At 37.9% G+C, this 25,229-nt stretch overlaps 1 protein-coding gene and 1 pseudogene across 4 annotated transcripts in view; one reads left to right on the forward strand and one right to left on the reverse strand.

Moving 5' to 3' along the window:
* Positions 1-1,875: 1,875 nt before the first annotated feature.
* The window catches only part of MIA2 (MIA SH3 domain ER export factor 2), a 99,891-nt gene continuing 76,537 nt past the window's right edge, over positions 1,876-25,229 (forward strand). The window contains exons 1-3 of one of the 4 annotated variants that reach the window (XM_044389471.3): positions 1,876-7,659; positions 20,950-21,065; positions 23,462-23,595. In XM_044389471.3, coding sequence (XP_044245406.3) covers positions 20,951-21,065; positions 23,462-23,595 — 249 coding nt within the window. In that variant the 5' untranslated portion in view covers positions 1,876-7,659; position 20,950. Of the gene's footprint in view, positions 7,660-20,716; positions 21,066-23,461; positions 23,596-25,229 lie in introns of those variants that run through there. The other 3 variants (XM_044389472.3, XM_044389473.3, XM_057306353.1) reach the window with 3 other exon arrangements.
* LOC125282989 (40S ribosomal protein S15-like) lies at positions 8,322-17,684 on the reverse strand (annotated as a pseudogene).

Raw genomic sequence — 25,229 nt, forward strand, 5'->3', positions numbered from 1 at the left:
AAAGACACCATATGATTTCACGCATGTGGAATTTAAGAAACAAAACAGATGAACATCAGTCAGGAAAGGAAAAATAAAATAAGATGAAAATAGAGAAGGAGGCAAACCATAAGAGATGCTGAACTCTAGGAAACAAATATAGGGTTGCTGGAGGGGAGGTGTGTCAGGGGAGGGGATAATTGGGTCATGGGCATTAAGGAAGGCACTTGATGTAATGAGCACTGGGTGTTATATGCAACTGATGAATTGTTAAATTCTACCCCAGAAACTTAAAAAAAAAAAAGTTGCTAGTAGAATACCAATATAATTATTGAATAACTTTGTCTGTCTCCCTATGTTGAGATGTAATCATATAGCGAATTACCATATTTTCTTCGGTCAACTCCATTCAATTGAGTGCTGTGTCGTATTACTTAAGGTTGTGTTATAATAGTAGGGCTTTTTTTTTTTTCAAATTTTTGTTTAAATTCTAATTAGTTAATATACAGTACAATATTGGTTTCAGGAGTAGAATTCAGTAGTTCATCCCTTACATACAATTCCCAGTGCTTATGGCAACAAGTGCCCTCCTTAACACTCATCACCCATCTAGCCCATCCCCCACCCACCTCCCTCCATCAACCTTCAGTTTGTTCTCCATCAGTAAGATCTCTTGGGGCACCTGGGTGGCTCAGTCAGTTAAGTTTCTGCCTTTGGCTCAGTTCATGATCCCAAGGTCCTGGGATTGAGCCCCACGTCAGCTTCCAGCTCAGCAGGGAAACTGCTTCTCCCTCTGCAGCTCCCCACTGCTTCTGTGCATGCTTGCTCTCTCTCTGTGTCAAATAATTTTTTTTTAAAGAGTCTCTTATAGTTTGTTTCCTCTCTCTTTCCCCCCCCTCCCAAATGTTCACCTGTTTTGTTTTGTTTTTGTTTGATTCCACATATGAGTGAAATCATACGGTATTTGTCTTTCTCTGACTGATGTATTTCGTTTAGCATAATACACTCCAGCTCCACCTGCATCATTGCAAATGGCAAGATTTCATTCTTTTGATAGCTGAGTAATATTTCATTATATATATAATCTATATGTTATATATCTGTATCTATATATATCTATATAGAGAGATATATATATCTCCCACCTGTTTTTTATCCATTCATCAGTCTATGGACATTTGAGCCCGTTCAGTAGTTTGGCTGTTGTTGATAATGCTGCTATAAACATTGGGGTGCATGTACCACTTCCAATCTGTATTTTTGTATCCTTTGGACAAATACCTAGTAGTGCAATTACTGGGTCATAGGGTAGTTCTATTTTTAACTTTTTGAGGAACCTCCATACTGTTTCCCAGAGTGGCTGCACCCATTTGCATTCCCACCAACAGTGCAAGGAGTTTCTCTTTCCCCTGCATCTTTGCCAACACCTGTTGTTTCCTGTGTTGTTAATTTTAGCCATTCTGTCAGGTGTGAGGTGGTATCTCATCGTGATTTTGATTTGTATTTCCCAGATGATGAGTGCTGTTGAGCTATAGTAGGTTTTAATATCTAGTGTGCTAAATTCTCCCCCAATTATATGGTGGTTTTTTTTTTTTAACTAGGCACAGAACTTCATTAACCTTTGCTTCAAAATTTATTCCCAGGCTTCTTCAGCTTAGTTAGCTGCAAAGAATGAATTGTGTATAAGCAAAAACCGAAAAGAGCTGCAATGTCTAGGGGACTTGGGCTTAAAAATATCAGATATAGGTTTTATCAGATCCATGATCAAAATTTGAAAAGCAGTTATAATATAAAGTAGCAACTCTCAGTAACTTCTTAGAGTTTTGTCCTCTTCAGAAGCTGACTCAGTTCACTCTGTTGCCTTCTTGGAAGCTCACGAAAATTATCCACAAGATCTGGAACTTCATTATTATCAGTCTCTTCAGTAGCAAGTGGTGCTTTTGCACCCACAGAGTTTAGGCAGAAATTCTGCAGTCTCCTTACACTAGTCAGACTGCCCCAAGCTGGTTCAGATGCTCTGTAGCCTCTCTGTCAGCAGTTTTGTCTCCGCATGACCTGTCATGGTCAAAGTATTGGCTGCCAGCAATGCCTGAACTTTAGGGTTATGGAAGTGCATCACTGTTCTTTGGTTTGTTAATGTAGTCATCTCTTCAATATGAGAGATATTGTTTACCCCTAATATTCTTTAAGGAGAATTAAAGTTTCTTTTCTGTCATTTGCTGTAGCTGTTCTCTGAACCACGTACTTTCTGCAAGCAGTTCCTTTTCTCCCACTACACACTTGTGCCTGCAGTGTGGCAAGTTTCTCCTGGCTCATGATCCTTCCTTTCTTCTTGTTGGGATGAAAATGGAGTTGCACAGGGAACTAGGGTTGTTGCTAGTCTTAGGCAGACCAGCTGGGATTATGGGCACACATGTAGGGATGACCCCAATTTTACTTCTCCAAATTTCCCCAAATAATACATATTTTAATGAAAACTTTAATGAAGGATTACTTCTCAAGTTGCCAAAAAATTAATTTTGATTGTGATTAAATTGACTTTATACTTTAGGAATAATCAACATCTTTAGAATATTGACTCTGTCTAAACATAAACTAGTGTGTCTCTCCATTTATTCTTTCATGTATATTAGTAAAATTCTGTAGTTTTCTTCATATAGGTTCTGCAGATTTTTATTAACTTTAAGCCCAGGGTTTGTGTGTGTGAATGAGTTCCTATTTTGAATAGGATTTTTTTCTTGCATTATATTTTCAATTAGTTGCTGTTTGTATATAGCAAATTTGGAGAAGTTTTTTCAGTTTGCAGGAAGCTCCTTTGCTTTCCTCTTGTTTATAGTGGAGACTTATGTAACTCTCTTTTCCCCCATCCAGTGGTTGACTGAATCATAGTTAAAGAGACCAGATAAGGCACTTCATCAGGAAGACAAAAATTTTTTTTTAATTTAAATTTTAATTTATTTTTTATTTTTCTTTTCTTTTTTTTTTTTTAAGTTTTATCTATTTAAACAATCTCTACACCTAACGTGGGGCTCAAACTCACGGCCCCAAGGTCAAGAGTCTCAAGCTCTGACTGAGCCAGCCAGGACCCCCAAGAAAATTTCTTTTTGCTATATGTTGGACCTATAACATGTTTAACTGATTTGAATAATAAGTCTTAATTCATTGATATCTAATTTTCCCCCATTCCTGTTACCAAGAATGCTCTGTTGAACCTCCTGGTATCAGGCTTTCTTAACAATTTGGTCCAATTCTATACCCTTAAAAAAAGTCTTTGTTGTAAATTTGAGGGACGAAGAGTGTTGAAAAGACTTCTCTGACTACATTTTGTTTGAGGGTTTAAAAAAATATATTTTATTTATTTGTCAAAGAGAAAAAGAGCACAAGCAAGGGGAGCGGCAGGCAGAACAGGCAGAGGGAGAAGCAGCCTCCCCGCTGAGCAAGGAGCCCGATGTAGGACTTGGTCTCAGGATCCTGGGATCATGACCTGAGGTGCAGGCAGACGCTTAACCAACTGAGCTACCCAGGCATCCCTGTTTTATAGTTCTGACTTTGGAACCACGTGAATGGTTCATATAATTAAAAAACTTGAATCAAAAAGGAAAAAAAATCCCTAAAAATCTGAAACAAATAGATAAAAATGAACTATGGAGTATATCAGATTGATGGTATAAGTGCAGAAAAAATATTTCAAATGATTGAAAAACTCAGTCAGTTGAGGTACCTCCCTGGTGGATATATCCTAAGAAGTAAAAAGAACCACAATGAAATATTCAGTTGTAATTGGTAGTCCTAATTGTTAGTAGTAATATTAGTATCGTTGTTTGAAACTATTTTATGCACTATATATATGTATATATTATAGGCATAAACAAATAATTATGTTAATGACATTAACATAAAGATTTTCAGTGTAATAAAAAGGAATACAAAAATATAAAACATAAATAAAAATATAAATCAAAGAATTTAAAAGTAAAAGAATTTAAGGAAAGACTCTACAATATTTCATTTGAATTGGAAATAACCATATGGATTCATGATTTAGTTTTCTTTTTAAAATTCACTTATTTCCTAGCTTTGGAAAGAGGGCATAGAAATAATGACAGTCCAATAATGGTTAGCATCCCAGTGCCAGCTGCAGTCTCTGAACACTATTCGCCAACAAAAAGAAGCAGGGCTCCTTGAAGAAATGGCTGATTCTAAGTCTGGGGCAGGAAATGTACAAGATGAATTTGAGACATCTTGTCATGACAGAAAGCAGGGATGCTAAGAGGCACTTTTAGAGATTTCTGGAACAACTCATGCTGAGAATTGATGAATGAAGGAAAAGAATTATTTACCTTGCCTTTTCTCAGAGAGGAGGAGGGAGAGGGAACTATTATGCATTCAAAAGGACTTAAGAGATAAATAAATATCAACTGAATGTGGATCTTTTTGAATCTTATTCAAACAAACCAACTGTAAAAGCCTTTTTTTTTTTTTTTTTGGCAACAAGTGGGAAAAATTATACACAGTCTGGGTGTTAGAAAATGTTAAGGAATGTGTGTTTAAGGGTTAAATTTGTTAAATGTGATGATGCTATTGTAGTTGTGTTTTTATCTGTTACTGTTACTGGAGTTATTTATGGGTAAGATTACATGACATTTGGGTTTACTTTAATATCCAGCCCACCCAAAAAACTGAGTTGGAGAAAGAGGTGATATAAGATTGCAAAAAGCTGGTCACGGTTGAAGCTAAGTGATGAATACATGAAACTTTCTATACGTGAGTTCATATACTTTTGTGTATATTTCAAAATTTTCATAATAAAAATTTAAGAGAAGTCCTTCTCAGACAAATGGTTCATCTTTCTGGGCTGCCTTCTCTTGAGTTTTTAAGGCAGGGGTGCCAAGAGGTGTCTCAGGAGACTTAATCTCCTTATAAAGTCTCTAGCCACCCTAATAAACATGTGATCTAAATAAAAACAGTGCGCTTCTTCTACAAACATAATTTCAAGACAAATGCCCCATCTTCTTCAAACCAGAGTGCCATTTCCTAGATGAAATTTCTAGAGCTGCCCTTACCAAATATGTTCTGAAAGAATTTCTTGTCCTTCTTGTAGTCTGCTTATGCCTTCAGCACACATTCCTTCCAGCTGGAGGGATATTAATAGGGTCTTTCTGAATTTCTTTCACTTGTTACCTGAAATAGTTAACTGTGCCAATAAAATAGGGATTTATTGTTAGCTCCTGACATTTTTTAAAATTTTGATATAAAATATCTTTTATGGGTCTAATATTATTTGGAGCTTGTAATATGAGATGAGCTTTTTAAAAAAATATATCAAAATAAATGATATTTTCCTCTCTTTACTCATTTGGATGCGTATCAAGAAAGAAGTGTGCTTTTTTTATATGCTTTTTTTTCTCTGAAAAATTTGTTTTTAAGCGACACTGTACAACTGATGGTTTATACGCTTTTTACTTACATTTATTAAAGTTTTTGTTTTTTGTTTTTGTGGGGTTTTGGACCACTAAAAAAAATAGGATGGGTGATGAATGAAATGAAATGAAATGATTTTTGTTTGCATAATAATAAAATCTGGATATTAAATAAGCACTCAAGTTCATCCTCTGCTTTTTGGATTATGTGATGGTTAATTTTATATGTCAAGTTGACGGAGTCACAAGTGCCCAGATATTTGGTCAAACATTATTCTGGGTATGTCTATGAGGGTGTTTTGCATGAGATTAACATTTGAATTGGTGGACTGAGTAGAGCAGATTGCCCTCCCTAATGTGGGTGGCCCTTATCCAATCATTTGATGGCCTGAATAGAACAAAAAGGCTGCCCCTCCTGCTGGACTGCTCTGAACTGGGACGCAGGGTTTTTTTCAGATTTTGGACTTGAACTGCATCATTAGCTCTTGAGTTCTGACCTTGCTGGTTTGGGGACTAAAATTTACCTTACTGGGTCTTCTGGATCTCAAACCTACAAACTTGGACTGGAACTACACCCTTGGCTCTTTTGGATCTCCAACTTGCCATCTGCCCATCTTGGGATTTTTCATCCAATTCTTTATAATCTGTGTGTGTGTGTGTGTGTGTGTGTGTGTGTATGTGTATGTGTTTCTCCATCCATTTGATTGATTCTATTTCTCTGGAAAACCCTAATGATAATTAACCATTCTTTTGATACCCCTTTGCTTGCTGGGCTGGAAAGCTTAAGGGAACATCACCGTACATATCCATCACAAATTTCTTTATGATTTCAGGTTGTTTGCCTCAGTATTTTTCTTGTTTCTGCAGGTTTGAATTTTAACTTCTGACTCATATTTTCAATTGAAAATAAAAATTAAAAATTAGTACACATTAAAAAAATAGCCAAAGGAGAGTGGAGGCCAGGTCAGTAAAAAAATGCTCCCTTGGGGAGTGCCTGGTTGGCTCTGGTAGAGCATGAAACTTTGGTCTTGGGGTTGTGAGTTTGAGCCCCATATACTTAAAAATAAAATCTTTTAAAAAAAAAAATGCTCCCTTGAGGCACGTGGGTGGCTGATCGGTTAAGCTTCTGCCTTCAGCTCAGGTCATGATCTCAGGGTCCTGAGATTGAGCCCTGCATGGAGCTCCCTGCTCAGCGGGGAGCCTGCTTCTCTCTCTCCCTCTCTCTCTCTCTCTCTCTCTCTCTCCCCCTCTGCCTCTCCCCCAGCTTGTGCTCTCTCTCTTTCTTTATTCGAGAGAGAGAGAGAGAGAGAGAGAGAGAGCACAAGAGGGGGAGCAGCAGGCAGAGGAGTCCAAGATCATGACCCAGTGGAAGGCAGACGCTTAACCAACTGAGCCACTCAGACACCCCTCACCTGGTTCTTTTTATCTTTAATGTTGCCATTAGAACATTACATATTTGGCTCACTGTTCATTTCTATAGGACAATGCTGATTTATAACATTATGTCTGGATCATTCTGTGTGTTGGACAAATGCAAAAATAATTTTTGAGAAGTCTTGGACTGTCCTCAAGCCCTCCTTTGGGTTACTTTCAAGGTGGGGCTGGGAGGTGACTTTCTATTTAGTCATTAGGCCTCTTGAACAGCTTAGCTTTCATAAAACAATTATCAGTCTCATCTCTACTCCACTGAGTTAAAGCATATGATTCAGCATCATCAGGTAAGAAAGAACAGTCTCATTCTACATATTGTCAGGGAACATGACCTCATACTCACAGTTGTTCAGTACTTACCTATTTGAACAAAATCACATTTTAGTGCTCGTTTAAAGAAGTCATATTATTGCTGAAATTACAGAAGCAGAGATAAACATTACGCATCTGGTATAGTCCTAGTTTAGGACTAACAATAAATGTTTGCACAAAACCATACTACAGGGTTTCTTGTGGTAGAAACTAGCTAGCTAGACACTATCTAAACATCAAGTATTTCTTCCTCCCGGGTGCACATATCTTAGCTTTCCTTGGAGTTAGCTTGTAACCATGTGATTAGGTACTGTCCAGTTGTAGTGGGCAAAGGAGATATACTTCCAGGCCTGGCCATAAAAGCCCATGCATTATCATTCACACGTTCTCTATCCCTTCTATATTAAATCTCAGAGACCATATGTTCAAGATGGCAAAATCATGAAATGGAAGGCTTCTGGATCCCTGAGGCTCCACGTGGAAGAAAGCCACCAAGTGAAGTTGCATGACTGACTTGGTGAGTAAGAAAGAAGCCATTGCTTTTTTAAGTCAAAGAGATTTTGGTGGTTTATTTGTTACCATGTCATATCTTAGCTTACACTAACTAATATAGTTCTATTTAATATTGACTTTTTGGGAGTTAATTCTGGAAATCACACGGCTAAGTTGATTTCCAACTATACATAATTTGCAAAGTACTTATGCCCATGAGCCAGCTGGTGAACAGCGCTTGAAATATAACTAATGCACAAATGTGGAAATGCTCCACGTGTCCTTGGAGGCTGATGTGACAATTCATAAAGTCATATCAGAAGAGCATGACAAATTTTGTTATAATTTTGTGAAGTTACAGTTTAGTGATCTACCGGAAGATGGGTACTTATAAATTTCAAACAAAGACAATACAGGTGGCACTTCTCTTGTTTCTATTCAGGATTTCAGGGTTTTAGTATTTCCCCAAATAAAAAGTACTTCTTCTGTTCCTAGATTCTTCTGGGTAGCCACATTGTTGAAGTATTTCTAGATATTTTGGCAGCTCAGAGAATAAAGGCAAAGCTCCTCTACCCTTTTGGTTTATTTGATGTTATTGTTTTACATATTTATTTTGTAATCCATAGGAATTTTATTTCATTTCAATATTATTTTAAAGAGAAGTGTGTCCATTATTGGCCGAATAGGCTACTTGAGAGGGAAGAAGCAGGAAGAGTGGGTGGCCCGGATGCTGGAGCTCAGTGCTTTGCAGGGTTCTAGGTGATGGAGAACGTGCCCAGGTGTGTCCAATCATCTCGGGCTTGATTTCCATCCGGCGGAAGACCTTGCCGTTGTAGACACCCACCATGCTGCCCACCATCTTGGGCATGATGATCGTGTCCCGCAGGTGCTTCTTAACCACCCTGGGCTATGCGATAGGGAGGAGCTTCCTTCTTGGCCTTCCGCAGGCGCTCCAGCAGTGCGTGTGGCTTCCTCCACAAACCCGGGTTCAGCCTCTGCTGCTTCTGGGCGCTGTACAGCGGCATCAACCTCCTAGGACTGTCCAGCAGCTGGTCGAGGACTGCGCTGTAGGTCAACTTGCAGAAGGTGTTGTTCTTCTGCTCTGCTTCCGCCCTCTTGTCAGCTCTTCGGAAAGGGGATAGGAATTTTAATTATAGATCAAAACCTACATTATTTACTGAAGGTTTGAAAGTTTATATAGTATTTATACTCGTAACAAGCCAATGAGGCTGTTCTTTTAAAAATGCTTTATGAACACATGAAAACCCTTTTCCTTTTTTTTTTTTTTTTTAAGATCTATTTCTTTGAGAGAGAGAGCGTGCATGCACAGGGCGGGGGAGGGGGGCGGCAGAGGGAGAAAATCTTCAAGAGGACTCCCTCCCGGCTGAGCTGGGAGCCAGAGCTGGGGCTCCATCTCAGGACCCATGAGATCTTGACCTGAGCTGAAACTAAGAGTGGGATGCCTAACTGACTGAGCCACCCAGGTGCCCCACAAAACCCCTTTTCTATATTTTTATTACCCAACTATGGTGGGAGATGACATTTGATTTAGAATCCTAGATTGATGTCAAGGATAGCAGCACTTGACAAAGCCGAAGTTGTACTTTTTCGAAGGGGGAAATGGGGTGAGCACAAGAGGAGGAAGAAAAGACCATGAAGAATGATAAACAGAAGACATTTGTAGAGTGATTACTTTCCCAAGAGTTCAGGAGGATATCTCTGTACTTTGTCCTGTCCAGCTGAGTCACTGAATCATACACCTTACAGCTATACTAGTGACAACGTCATTGTCTCTCGTGCTGTTGTTTCTAATAATGCACGTGCTTTAAAGTTCAAGAGGACTAATCACAAGGGAGACTTTAATGCTGAAAGATGCAAAATGTCTGCACTGAGGCCTTTGGGAATGATATATTTAAGATGGCATAGATATGAAATCTTGAAAACATATTAGAAGTATAACAGATGGGTGCCTGGGTGGCTCAGTTGGTTAAATGTCTGACTTCAGCTCAGGTCATGATCCCATGGTCCTGGGAGAGAAACCCACGTCTGGCTCCCTGCTCTGTGGGGAGTCTGCCTCTCGCTCTCCCTCTGCCGCTCCCCCTGCTTGTGCTCTCTGGCTCTCTCAAGTAAATATATAAAATCTTAAATAAATAAATAAAGCACTGCATCAAATAATGTCAACATTCATCTTCATTAATTACATTTCTAATTAGTTTTTAAAAAGTAAAGGAGGAGTGCCTGGGTGGCTCAGTTGGTTAAGTGTCTAACTTCAGCTCAGGTCATGATCCCAGGGTCCTGGGATCTGGGATCACCCCTCCTGGTGCTCTCTGCTCAGCAGGGAGTCTGCTTCTCCCTCTCCCTTTGTGTGCTTTCTCTCTCTCAAATAAATAAACAAAAATCTTAAAAAAAGTTTGTTATAACAGAGTGAGGCTTAGTCGTAGTATACAGTGGTTGTAATGTGAATTTTTACTTCTGTGGTTATTTGCAGGATATTTAAATCCCAACCAAATCTCTCTTGCCCCTAAGATTACTTCCAAGATGGTTCTTTTTGCCACCAGTTTACATATGTGCCAAGAAATAAAAACTCATTTTAATATAAGTTTAAGAAACATGGTACTTTTTATTTTTTTATTTTATTTTATTTTATTTTTTAAAGATTTTATTTATTTGACAGAGATAGAGACAGCCAGCGAGAGAGGGAACACAAGCGGGGGAGTGGGAGAGGAAGAAGCAGGCTCATAGCAGAAGAGCCCGATGTGGGACTCGATCCCAGATCGCTGGGATCACGCCCTGAGCCGAAGGCAGACGCTTAACCGCTGTGCCACCCAGGAGCCCCAAACATGCTACTTTTTAAAAAGATTTATGTACTTTTGAGAGAGAGAGAGAGAGCGAGCATAAATGGGGGAGGGGGAGACGGAGAGAATCTTCAAGCAGACTCCCTGTTGGGCACCCAGGGTGAGGGAGGTCTGGATCCCATGATCCTGCTTTATTGACTGAGTCACCCAGGTGCCCCCAAGAAACATGCTACTTGAAAAGCATTGGCAATTATTTTCTGGGATCTCATAATATGTTCCAAATCCTCACAATTACTCACTTACTCTCATTGTTAATGAGGTTTACTAAGTTGATATCCGATGTCCCTTCAGTTAGAGAATACTGCTTAGTCCAGAGGGTAACTTGTGAAAAAAAAAAAGGAAGGAAGGAAGGAAGGAAAGAAAGAAAAAGAAAAAAAGAAAGAAAGAAAGAAAAAAAAAGTTGTTGAGAACAGTAAAGTTAATACAATAGTGGAGACCTTTTTTGGAATTTGCTTGAGTGATAACAAGATCTGCAGTGTTGGGGTGCCTGGGTGGCTCAGTTGGTTAGGCGTCTGCCTTTGTCCCAGGTCATGATCCCAGGGTGCTGAGATTGAGCCCCGCATCCGGCTCCCTGCTCAGTGGGGAGCCTGCTTCTCCCTCTTCCTCTGCCTGCCACTTTGCCTACTTGTGCTCCTTCTCTCTCTCTCTCTCTGTGTCAAATAAATGAATAAAATCTTCAAAAATTTAAATTAAAAAAAAAAGATCTGCTTTGTTGAAGTGAGCAAGGACATAGTTAACATGCTTTAAAAATTTATAACTAGAGGGGCGCCTGAGTGGCTCAGTTAGTTAGGTTAAGTGTTGGTCTCTTGATTTTGGCTCTGGTCATGATCTTCGAGCAGTCGGCTTGATTTCTCTTTCTCTCCCTCTGCCCTTCCTCCACCTTACACACACACTCTCTCTAAAATAAATAAATAAATCTTTGAGAAAAATTTATAACTAGAAAGGGAATTTGTCATTCCTAAATCAACAATAATGATAACAATATTCAGATAATTCCAGAAACTTCTAAAATAGTGTGGCTTGTGAATATAAATTCCCAAAATCTCTTTCATCACATTGTGGGAGACAAAGAAATAAACAAAACGTAGTCCCACATGACCCAGGGAAAAAAATCATAAGTTGTCAGCTTAGACTCACTGGCCAGGCTGACATCATGCCACATTTTCTGGGATCTCAACTAGCAAACTTACCCTACAGAAACTTTGTAAGTCAGTAAAAATCTTATTGATTTGATGTCAAGTAAAATACTTTTTGGTGGAGAAAACATATATTTAAGATGGTCGTTGTGTGAAATCTTGTTGTAATGAGAAATGGAGACTCAAATACATCATAAATGATATTGTTTAAAAATATTGTGTCCTGAAGAAATGTAAAATAAACCCCTAAGGTGATAATAATACAAGATGTTTGGGACCTTTGTTATATGATTGCCTTCTGTGAAGCAATGGTGAGCTCAAGTCATAGTTATTCCTGAGTCTAAAAGTCTGGGTATATTTAGTAGTATAAATAGAATGAATTTAGTGGATTAATTCTGGTTTGTGGACAAAGCCTTGGAAAACACCTTCTCAAATGATTTCTTAATGTCTTCATCATTAACAGTGCATTGTTAATAGTTTGCTGAATTAAAATGGTACCATATGCATTTTCCTGAGGTTAGTCGGATTGTATACTTTTGTTGTTTTTTAAAACAAACAGTAGGCTTGTGTGTCGTGAGTCATTGTCACCGTGTAGATACAGGCTTAGGAGAAGAAAAAACATGCATGCTTGAACTAGGACAAGCCTGCTGGATCCATTGCACCCTTCCTAACCTTCCAGTTATTTCTCTCTTCCTTTCTCACTGCCACCTCTGCCACCACTTCATTAGGAGTAAAGCTTATTTGGGGGACAGTTATGTAAAAGGAGACAACATTGCCTGGTAGTGTATTGGGACAAGAATGGGTTATGGAAATTATTTATTTGAGAAACAATATCTTAAAAACTAGTTATTATACTTCCAAATTGTTTTTCATTCAATTTGATGAGTGTTCTAAATGATTTTTATTTTGCATTTCTTTTTGCACACTCAGTGTCATATTTGTGTGATTTACCTAATCCTTGTGATTTATCTAATGAAAAAAGTCACAAAAGGTACATTTATTTGTTTAAGCACCCTCAACTTTGACCCGTAGAAAGGCGCAAAGGTAACCTTTCCTGGAATTTTGTCTTCCAGCAATCAAAAGATATATTTATTTTGCTTTCAGTAATCTTATATATTAAGTATCTTTCTATTCTGCTAAAGAATTAACCAACCTCATGAAGAGAATTGGCAAAATTAAAAATTCTCCACATAATTCAGATAAAATAAGTTTTTGGCTTAAATGTTAACTTTAAAATGACTTTGAACTGTTCTGTATGGTATAGTGGTAGTGGATACGTGACTATGCGTTTGTCAAAACCCATAGAACTCTCTGCTACAGTTAATTTTACTGTATGCAAATTAAAAAAAAATCAACTTGAGGGTGCCTCGGTGGCCTAGTCGGTTAAGTGTCTGCCTTCGGCTCAGGTCATGATCCCAGGGTCCTGGGATCAAGTCCCACATCAGGCTCCCTGCTCAGTGGGGAGTCTGCTTCTCCCTCTCTGTCTGCCCCTCCCTCCCCACTCGGTCTCCCCCTCTCTCTCACAAATAAATACAATCCTTGAAAAAAATCAACTTGAATGGCAAGGGAACCCAAGATGAAATGTAGGCTACGGCAAATAAATCTAGCTGTATTACACATGAATGACATACTGCACTGAAGGGGATGGGGAGGAAAGAAGCTGACCTGAATAGCTTTGTAAAAAAGTGTTTTGATTAGCTACTGTAAGGCTAAAGGCAAAAAGTGTTATACATAAACATCTAAGTCTGATTGGTAAATTTGTTTATCACGGGGTCTGGGTTATCAATTTTGAATCTATTTTACATGTATGCTAGGGTTAAACAAATAAGTAAATATAGATAATGAGCCAGTTTTCTTTCTGTTGGACAACTTCCTGTTGAGTTCTTTGATAGTCCTCCCTCCAAGAGATGGAATTAGAGTCCCCTCTCTTGAAAGTGGGCTGTACTTAGTAACTCCTGTCAAATGAACAGAATACGGAAGAGGAAAAACAGTTACTTTACATTGGAGACACCTGGCGAAACTTAACCAAGTAATCAAGATTAATAGTACCAGTAATTAGACATATTGATATCATGTATACCCGCTGATAGGCTGTGATGAGAAGGGTACACCACTCTGAGATTCTTCCCACAAACTACAACTTCAGTGTAATTATGAGAAGGCATCAGATAAATCCAAATTGAGAGACATTAAATAAAAAGTATCAATGCACGAAAAGCAAGGAAAGAATAAGGGACTGTCACAGGAGATTATCCTAGAAGATTGAGGGGAAATGACAATTGAATACAATGTAGTAACCTGGATTTGATCTTAGAACAGAAAAAGGACATTAGTTGGAGAAGTAGGGAAATCATAATGAAGTCTGTAGTTTAGTTAATATATTGTACTAATGTTAATTTATTATGTTTGATCATTGTACTATGGTTATATAAGGCTATATAAGGTGTTAACATTGGGGGAGCCTGGGTCCATAGTATACAGGAACTCTGTATTTACAACTTTTCTGAAGGTCTAAAATTGTTTCAAAATAAGTAAGCCTTTTTTTTTTTTTTAAAGATTGTATTTATTTATTTGAGAGAGAGAGAGCATAAGCAGGCAGAGGAGCAGAGGGAGACGGAGAAGCAGGCTCTCCACTGAGCAGGGAGCCCGATCCCAAGACCCTGAGATCATGACCTGAGCTGAACGCAGACACTTAACTGACTGAGCCACCCAGGCACCCCTAAGTAAGCCTTTTGAAAACAGGCTTATGAATAATTTCTCAAAACTATCAAATTTTAATTTTTTCCGGAAATAATCTGCGTTGCTTTACTTTCATTTACTTAACACGTCCTAAACCAAACTCATGATCTTCCTCCGCCTCCCTTCCCAACCTGCTCCCTCCTGTGCTCCAGTCTCAGTAAATGGCGCCACCACATTCTCTCTCAGTTGTCCAACTAGGAAACAGAGTCATCTTTGACATTTCCTTCTCCCGTACTTCACAACAAATTAATCACCAGTCCCTAATCACAAATCCTGAATGTCTCCCTTTATATTCTAGAACTGAGTTGTCTTGTTTGTCTTCTCCTGTAGATTATAATCTCCATGGGAGCAAGGACATTGTCTGCTTTATTCCCCCATGTGTTCCACATGCCTCACACAGTATCTGGTACATAGCAGACACTCAAAAGCTATTGTTAAAGAAAAGAATGAATGCACATTATATTGTATGTTACTGTTTAATTGTATTTTCACATCTGAATCCCTTCTATCTAACATAGTGGGATGCATCCATATACCTCATTTATTTGTTTTTAATCTGTGGTCATCAAGTTTTAGAAATTAAGTGCAGTCCCATTAACAAGTTTCACCAAGTCCAATTTGATGTTCTGATTGCAGTAGTCAGTGATAGTTCAGAGAATCATGTGATACCTGAGCTGGAAGGACTTGTGGAGGAAGTCCTTTGGCACAAGTCTCTCATTTTATGAGCAAAGACTTTGAAGCTCCAAGAAGCTAAGTATTTTACCAGATCCTAGTATGAGTCCCTTCACAGAGGGGCATTTTTTTCTATGTCCCAGGGAACTTGGAAGAAAAGGAGAGAAAAATAAACAAAACAAGGAGAATGGTAGTAGTAGATTCATTACTCTTTACATGATTGAAAGAAGTGGATAAAATAAATAATCGAAAAGAACTTATCCATTTCCATGCAGAAATTTTATTCTATATGTTTTTTTAAAAATTTAGTTATTTGTGGGGAGGTATAAACATTAAGTTACTGATATTTTTGTGCTTGTGGGCATGAGGTACTTAGGGACATGGACACCAAAATAGGCAAGAAGGAAAGGTACATAAATGGGGACAGAATGGCAGCAGATAGTGAAGGAGGATGATTTTGGAAGGGATGGCATAAGAGTATATAAAATTGACCCATATTGATAGTTCTTAAAAGACATTAAGCTATTGATGACTAGAAATTAATTGGAATACTAAATACGTCTGTATTATTGCTCCTTAACTTATTCATATAGCAACCTGTCAAACATTACCTACAGTGTTTGGGAATCCAAAGCAAAAATTTTACTTGCTGGGTATTAACACTGCTACCACTAATACCAATGCGATGACAAAGATATATATGAGATCCAATTCCTTTTGTCAAATTTTTAAAAGAAAATTTAATCAGAAAGATTACCTGACTTTCTTTTTGAAACGAGAGAAAGAGAGCAATTGAGCAGCACAGCTGAAGATAAAATTTCATTTAGTCACGAGGCATCTTGAAAGTAAATCAATTCATTTATTCATTCATGCATATAATTTTCATTCATTCAATAAAGTTATTGAGTCATCTATTTATTAAGTGATTTAACCTAAGAAGAATAAGTAGAAGTTTTAGCAAAGCAAAAACAGTGAAATTATATGATAAAAACACAAATAATGTTATTCTCTTCCTTAAAATCTCCTTTGGCCTCCCATTGCACTTAGGATAAAACTTACATTTATTTCTACAGCCCAAAGTCCCTGCATGATTGGACTGCCTATGTCTCCTACCTCATCTCCTACCACTCTCCACTTGCCTTTCTGTTTCTTGACTGTACATGCCAACTTATTTTCCACCTTTCCATCTTACATACTGGAATGCATCTGATATGGCTCCTTCATTTTTTTCTTTAAGTCTTTGGTAATCAAGCTTCAGACAATGAAGTATGACCTCCTCCTGAATTCTTCCCTCTGCACAGAATGTTCTGCTTTCCTATTCCCCTATGTGAAGTCAAACGTCACTCTCCAGAGATGACTTCCCTGACAACTTTATCTAAGTAGACACTTTTCTCCATAATAACTTATCACTACCTGCAGTTATCTTGTTCATTTATTTGTTTGCTTGTTCTTGTCTGTGTTGCTTCATTAGCATGCAAGGTCCATGAGAGCAAGGACTTTGTCCTGTTCACTCCTATATCTCCAATCCCTAGAAGAGTGTCTGACACACTCTGGGCATTCAATAAGTAATATCTACACTGAAGGATGAATTTGTATGTGAAATATTAATCTCACTGGTACACAGTTGGTGCTCAACAAACATTAAACACCTTTCCTTTGCATAGATGAGACTAATCAATTCAATCCCCTGATCAGCAAATATCTCACACGTATCATCTTGGATGTCGGGGATGTCCTGTACTATTATTCAAAAACATGTAGTAAAGGAATAATGGTCATGTATGGGATATTCTCTTTTTTCTCCTCCCAATCCATTCCTCACTTTTGGCCACTGTGCTCTGTGTCCCTGGAACACAGACCTTTAAGCCTACTCCAAAGCGGTTCCCTTATTCTCTGGCATCTGGCTGGGTTTGGTCAATGCAAATTACCATTGGGAGTTCAGAAAGTAGAAGAGTGAGGTTTTCCTGACTCAGTTTCTGTTGGGCAGGCCTCTCCTATAGTTCTCTCCAGGTAGTGCTCATTGTCCCTTCATGCCTAGGGACATTACATCCCTTACTGGTTTCCCGGATCCTTCCCTATAATTTCCTCAATCACAGAGTAGTGCCATCCCTCAAAATGGAACACTCACTGTTTCCTGTTAGAACTCTAATACAGGCAGAGGAAGAAAATGTGGGCAGAATTAAAACATGGCCTTCAGCAACACAAAAGCAACAAAGGTAAAAGGAACCATGGAGCGACAAGCACAGATCAATGGCCCCAAATGTGCATGTGCTGCCATCTCCCTGTTTTGTGTCTTTGGATCACTAGTGTCTGAGGTTGGGTCCTCTAGAAGTAGGTGATGAGAAGATTTTGGGGTTCAAGGGATCACCACTAATGAAAAGAAGGGGGAGAAAACAGGATTAGGCAAAAGGCAAAGTCAAACTGCAGTGCAGGCTCTCCGAAGCTTCAGCCAACCCAGTAGGGAGCTTTGGAGTGAGGAATGCCTGTCAGTGTTCCACATAAGGCTCAAATGACCCCACCTTTGTACTGTCTTGTCATTTATCCACTAGATCACATAGGAAGGGCTGTCTGCCAGAGGTTACCTGCTACCTGTACTCTCTGCAGCTGAACAGAAGGTCTTACCTTGAAGAGGGAGTATGGGGGACCATCTCTATATCTTCCACACCCGTTTGAATCTTAATCTTTCTTGGGCCTTATCTCTCGCTGTCTACCATGGGAACTGTTTTCAAAAGCTTCGTTCCAGTACCTCTCCTTAGTAAAAATCACCCCAGCTTAATTAGTTCAGCTTATCCCATGTACTTCTAATCAAATTTCTCTATCTTATAAATTTCCAGAGTAACAGACAGCTAGTTGAAAGAAATATGTTCCCACTTTAGGAAATCTGATGTACCGGGGTGCCTGGGTGGCGCAGTCGTTAAGCGTCTGCCTTTGGCTCAGGGCGTGATCCCGGTGTTCTGGGATCGAGCCCCACATTAGGCTTCTCCGCTAGGAGCCTGCTTCTTTCTCTCCCCCTCCCCCTGCTTGTGTTCCCTCTCTCACTGGCTGTCTCTCTCTGTCAAATAAATAAATAAATAATCTTAAAAAAAAAAAGGAAATCTGACGTACTAAGAAACCAGATGGTACTATATAGTATCAGAAATAACACCATCAAGCAGTAGAAGTACAGCATTCATGATTATGTCTTCATATTGTCACGGAAAGAATTGCTCTGTGATATTCTCTCTAAGATATTGAGTATGTGTGGCTTTGATGATTCATTCTTTAGCTTTATGCAGTAAGTACTCTTACTTCCTGTATGGTTTCTGAAGAATGCCATAGTTCTTCCAAATCAGTATTCCTGACTGAGTGTTACCATGAAATCTTCCTCAGGAACAGTATATTTTAATATTGACACAATACTTGACTGCAAAATGCATCAGCAATCAGATAATATCTAGCTAGCTTAATAGGACTGTCTTCATAGTAAAAATGGATGTTTTGGTTTCCTTAAACCAAATGCTCTTACCTCTTTCACGTACCACTTCTTCACCTGGGTCTATTAGAGAAGGTTAACATTATGCTACCACATTTCAGATATCTTGTTAAATTATATTTAAGTGATGATCTGAAAATAAAGTGAAATAATCTGAGTGCATTAAGTAACAAGAAAGTGGGAACATTTCTAGTAGAAGAAAATCTCCAGGCTGGTATCTTAGGCAAAAATTTTTCTCCTGATTTTCTTTTTTTTTTTTTTTTTTCATTTAATTTAGATCTTATTTATTTTTGTGAGAGAGAGAGCGAGAGAGAAAGAGCGATCACACAAGTTGGGGGTGGGGGAAAGGCAGAGGGAGAAGCAGACTCCCCGCTGAGCAGGGAGACCAATGCGGGACTTGATCCCAGCCCCTGGGTCATGACTTGAGTCAAAGGCAGATGCTTAACTGACTGAGCCACCCAGGTGCCCTCTCCTGTTTCTCTTGACTCAACTTTCCTTAAGACCAATCAATAGCCAAATTTAAATTTATCTGGGTACTTAACTTAAAACAAAATTGGGGCACCTGGCTGGCTCAGTTGGTAGAACTTGTGAGTCTTGATCTTGGGGTTGTGAGTTTGAGACCCATGCTGGGTATAGAGATTGCTTTAAAAAAAAAATCTTAAAAAAACCCCCAAATTCAATTAATTAGTTGAGAATGTAACTGTAATGTCTTTAATATTGACTACAAAGAAGGAAAAATAATATTAATTATTAAATATTCTTGATTTGATATTATAAATTATGCAAATAATTGTGCTGCAAAGTTTGAAGCTGAAGAGTTAATCCTTTAAATGTCTTTGACAATGTACTTTATAGACTTGTAAAAGTATTTAAGAAAGTAAGCTAAAGCTTTTTTTAATAAAAAAATTTTTTTTTAAGATTTTATTTATTTATTTGACAGAGATAGAGACAGCCAGGGAGAGAGGGAACACAGGCAGGGGGAGTGGGAGAGGAAGAAGCAGGCTCATAGTGGAGGAGCCTGATGTGGGGCTCGATCCCATAACGCCGGGATCATGCCCTGAGCCGAAGGCAGACGCTTAACAACTGCACCACCCAGGCGCCCCTAAGCTAAAGCTTCTTGAGTGTGCACGTGTACAGCTCTACAGTGTTCCGATTGCCAGCCAAATGATCCTCAAATTCATCCTCTATCAGATTCTTTCTAAAGATGTAAAAATCTTTGATCTGAGAAAGGGGGATTCTTACTAATGTTTTTGTAAAACAAGCAAAAAACACACTGTTAATATAAACACACTGTTTTTTGTTTGTTTTGTTTTTTAGGATCTTGAAAGCAAAAGTCCTTCACTGCCCCTTGCTCAGGTGCTGGATATTTGCTTTGTTTATGTCAGGCACTAGAGGGGAGTGTGGTGTCATACAGCTGGTGTATTCTGCTCGCCGTGCACACCGCAGCCTGCCCAAATATAGGGAAGAGGTACAGCAAAGGAGTTAGAAAAATACCTTGTCAAGGTTGAAATAGGACAACTGTGGTCCAAATCTACTGAGATCTAGTGTTTTACTCAGGAAGTCCCAATATAGGGCTTTGATCCTTTTTAAGCAGCAATAACATCCAAATAACTGATTTTCATAGCTTTAATTATTATTTTACAATAAGATATGCCCCTGGTTTTATCTTTTTGCTTATTTCTTTTTGATATGTCTCTGATTTTTAAAAAAGGCAAATAGAATAGAAAAGTACAAAGAAGAAAGTGAACGCAACTTAGAATCATACTATACGCTCTCACCGTATGGGGGAGGATTGTTTCTGATATCTCTCTCCACTGACAGAAATAGTCACACAATTTTATTTATTTATTTATTTATTTATTTATTTATTTATTTATTTATTTATTTATATTTTATTTATTTATTTGTGTGTGAGAGAGAGAGCACAAGCAGGGGGAGCTGCAGGGAGAGGGAAAAGACGGCACCCCACTGAGCAAGGAGCCCAATGCAGAACTTGATTCCAGGACCCTGGGATCCAAAGCACGCAGCAAATACTCAGTTTGTATTTATTGACTGATCTACCTGAAGACTTTAGCATAAAGAGATGAGCTACCCTTTTGTGGAGGCCTGTTTAAGAACCGTTCTGTTGAATGCAAGGTACCTTTAAGTGAGACAGTTTTACATGGTTCACCTTTATAAGCCATGAGTCCAACTAAAAATCTCTGTTAATTATTAAACCCTTATGTATTATCTGGATACCTGACTCTGCAGATTGCGAACAGAGAGCGTTTGTCCCTCAAGTTAAGCCTAAACACCAGTTGAAAATGTAATTTTCAAGGGATTTTAAAAAACATTTTTCTCTTAAATTTAGTAGAGAGAGTGGGGTATCTCTTGTTTTGGCTGGCATAGCTACGGCCTAAACAATTGGCTTAAACCTTTTTTGCGATTCCTGCTTGTTTTAGCATGGCGGAGCTTGGAGTTTACAGAACCCTCCTTTTGGTAATTTCTTTGGCAAAGTGTCTGGAAGGCACAAAACTGCTGGCAGATTTTAAAAAATGTGGTGACTTGGAATGTGAAAGTAAGTTTGCTTTTCTTTTTTTCCTTCTTTTCCTCTTAAACTAAGGTTCTGAAATAACATAATATGTTATTGTGGACATGTATGATAGAAGTGAGGATTAATATCACTGAGAAATATTTGCGATTATAAAATATACTTCACTATAAAAAGAAAATGCTAGAAGCAAAGCATTTCACAGTAATTTTTAATGTTAATTATCAAGGGGCAAAGATCAGCCTGATATATAAATATATCAGAAATTATAAAGATATTAATCCAGGCCTCAAAAACAAATCAGAACTTTTATTATTTTTTAAGATAGCTAAATTGATTTGTATTGATCTGTATTAAAAAGATTTCAAGGCATTTGATAGTTCTTTATTTATGAAGCCCTTATATTTTTTAGTTTCTATTTTATAATCAGAACTTTCTGATTCCAATGAGTTTTCTAAAAATATTTTTATTTTGTTTCATCATGATTTATTGTCTAAACTTTATCAAACATTACTCATTTCTGTGTTCATTTATCATGTAAAATTACTGAAATCAGTGTTAGCAGTATATAATTTTATTTGTATCCTCGAATATTAACTTTCTCCTATCTTCTACAAAGAAAAACTAATTTTCATTTTATTGCTTAAGAAGTTATTTTCTGTTATTAGCATTATGGTGCAAGATGAATAGTATCACAATATATTACAATTGTTTTAAATATGTTCTATCTCTTCAGTATGTGAGAATTGTTTCTGATTTGCAACATGTAAATTAAAATGCAAAATATTATTAGTAGAAATGTAAAAAATTTATAAGTAAATTTTTTATGAGTAAACATTTTCCTTAATCATTTGGATATGTAATTTGATATATAGAGAAGATTTACTAGATGATGCTTTATAGTAGGAATCATCTTTCTTTCCCTCTTTACAACCTCATTTTAGTTTCCATAGGGCCAGACATGAAACATGAAAAGGGAACATTCAAATTTATAGTAATTTATAGTGTTATTTTAGCTTTAATTATATGACTTAATCAAAATGGTTTACATATGTTAGTATAATTATAATAGGTGATATGGTATGTGTATTACTTTATGTATTGAAGGGCTAAATCCAGTATATGTGGTTATGATCATAGTTATTGGGGGCCTATTATGTGCTGAGTCTGGCGGGGTAAGAGTGTGTATCTAAGAGGAATAAAATGAAACGTCAGATAAGTTTCTTGACCTCCAGGAATTAGGTCAACATGAAAAAGTAAATAGCAATACAACATAAGGATAATAGGTAATATTAAGGTTCAGAGAAGGGGCAGCACAAGCTGGACCAATTTGGGATGTCTCATAGAAGAAGTAGGATACGAGTTGATCACAAAGAGAGACTGAAGAGTTTCTAGGCTTAGGAAAGAACAGAAAGAAAAGTCTCGGAGTATAGAAGGCAGATATTGCTGTGAAAATAATCTCAGTGCAAATCTGGCTCCACCATTTATCAGGTGTGTGACCAACTCTCTAAGACTTAGTTAAAGGCTCATTTGTTAGGCTGATAAAAGATTATCGACCTTATAGGTCTGTTTTGGGGATTTAATAAAATAAAAATATAAAAGTTATCATAATGCCTGGAATATACAATAGTCCCCTTTACCCATGGGTCACTTTCCATGGTTCTAGTTACCTGGGGTCAACCATGGTCCAAAAGCAGATGATCCTTCTTCTGACATGTAGTCAGAAGATCAGTAGTAGCCCAACTTTATGTCATAGGGCTTACCTCATGTACCTCACTTAATCTCATTAGGGAGGCATTTTATCATCTTAAATCATTGTAAGAAGAGTAAGTACAGTATAATAAGGTATTTTGAGAAAGAGAGATTGGTCACATAACTTTTATTACAGTATATTGTTGTAATTGTTTGATTTTACTATTATTGTTGTTAATCTCTTACTGTGCCTAATTTATAATTTAAACTTTATTATATATATGTATACATAGGAAAAAAACATATTGTATACAGGGTTCAGTACTGTCTGTGCTTTTAGACACCCACTAGGGATCTTGGATCATATCCCCCACAGATAAGGGGGACTATTGTAGTAGATGCTAGTAAGAAAACAATTATCTTTACCTTTCCTTCCTGACAAGAATGATAATGACATACTCCAGAAACAATGGATAGATGAACTTGACTGTAAAGGAATAAGAGGAAGTCATTTTAAATAAGGAAGAGGATCAGGTTATGGATATCCTTGAATACCAAGCTAAAGAACTTAGAATTGATTCTGTGTGCAGTGGGAAGTCTATTCTATGTAGCTTTTTAAGGTGATAAATGATATGAAGAAATTAGGATAGAGTGGAGGAGGGCAAGATGGGAGGGGGAGAAATAACATTTTAATTTAAATTGTGTTTTTTTTTTCTCACACGTTTACATAGCTTTAATAAGCAGAGTCTTAGCCTTGAGAGATTACAGAGGTCCTGACTGCCGATACCTGAACTTCACTAAGGGAGAAGAGATCTCTGTTTATGTTAAACTTGCAGGAGAAAGGGAAGATTTGTGGGCAGGAAGTGTAAGTACCTATTTTTAAAAACTGAATGTAGAATAAATGACAAGCTTGTACAGAATACCTGCATTTCACTTCTAAAGGAACTTTAATAATTTTAAAGCACTTTACATATATAATATATATGTAATATACATATATATTTAAAACCCTTAACATTTAAAAAAAATATTTATTTATTTGGGAGAGAGAGAGCAAGAGAGCATATGCATGAGTTGGGGGAGGGACAGAAGGGAAAAAACCTCAAGCAGACTCCCTGCTGAGCAGGGAGCCCCACATGGGGCTTGCTCTCATGACTCTGAGATCATGATCTGAGCCGAAATCAAGAGTCCGATGCTTAACCAACTGAGCCACCCATGCTCCCCACCCTTAACATATTTAAACAAACAAAAAATAGTCATATTCAGTCTTGGTTCCAGAATTTCTATAAAAGTAGTATTTTGGGAAGGCATTCTGGTTGGGATAAAGAACTAAGAGTGCCTTGAAATTATTTTTACATAGCATGCGTAGTTTTTGAAGTTAAGTTTTATATTTACTTTGAGAATAAAATTTAGACGTGCTGGTGGAGATTATGGGACGTCTAGGCAACACCAGTGATCCCATGGTGGTGCCAATAGCTAAGTTAAGAGAGACTGGGAAGTTTTAGTTAATCAGATCAAAAGACATGTCTTTCTGAGCAAATAAAGGACTTGTTGTTGTTGTTGTTGTTTAAGATTTTATTTATTTGAGAGAGAGAGCAGAAGCGGTTGGGGCGGGGGGTAGTGCAGAGGGAGAGGGAGAAACAGACTGTGGAGCAGGGAGCCCAACGTGGGGCTTGATTCTAGGACCCCGAGAACATGACCTGAGCCGAAAGCAGACACTTACCTGACTGAGCCACCCAGGCGCCCCAAGGATGGAGTTCTTATTGAAGAAATCCTCAGAGAAATGAGTAGCCTAGAGAATCAAGGTATATGAATTTTTCATGAAAAACAACAACAACAACAACAATTGGGAGAGCCTTTTATTTGGCCCAAAGTCCTATACTGAAATTCCTAGAAGCCTGAGTAATATCTCTAAATGTGTAACAGGAAAATTAATGATTAATGTTTTCAGTTGGAAACACATTTGTATCTTTGATGGTATCATTATGCTTTATAATGAAAAGATGCTATAAGAAATTTTACTCCCAAGCTGAACAAGCATGACCAACCTGATGCATACATCATTTCCATATTGAACATGCAACAGATTTTTCTGTTGTGTAGCCTCTGTGACCACTATTTGAAGGAGCAGGTTCTGTTTGGATCTATCCTGCTTTTTAGCATCAGGGGCTGTATGACTGAACCCCTGACTGTCAATGGCCAGAATTATTTGGCTCCTGCAGTTCCCAAGATTCCTTATTGCTTATGGTCTCTTAAACGTGCCAGTGTATGTCTTTGAACACATTAGAGGCAACCAATGAAGCTGTAAGAAAAATGACATGGTAGGTATCGTAAGAGGAAAAGAAAGCATTCTTTCTTGTTTCCTATGTGAGAAAGTGACAGTTCCACACAAAAGCAGCATGTAATGTGTGGAGCCAGGGTGAAGTTTCAAGCATACTGAGCTCCATGCATTAGGTGTTTAGTCCAGGCAGGCAGCTGTCTAAGAAACCGAACTGCAGA

This window comes from Ursus arctos, unplaced genomic scaffold (assembly GCF_023065955.2).
Source record: "Ursus arctos isolate Adak ecotype North America unplaced genomic scaffold, UrsArc2.0 scaffold_37, whole genome shotgun sequence".
NCBI classification, from domain to species: Eukaryota; Metazoa; Chordata; class Mammalia; order Carnivora; family Ursidae; genus Ursus; species Ursus arctos.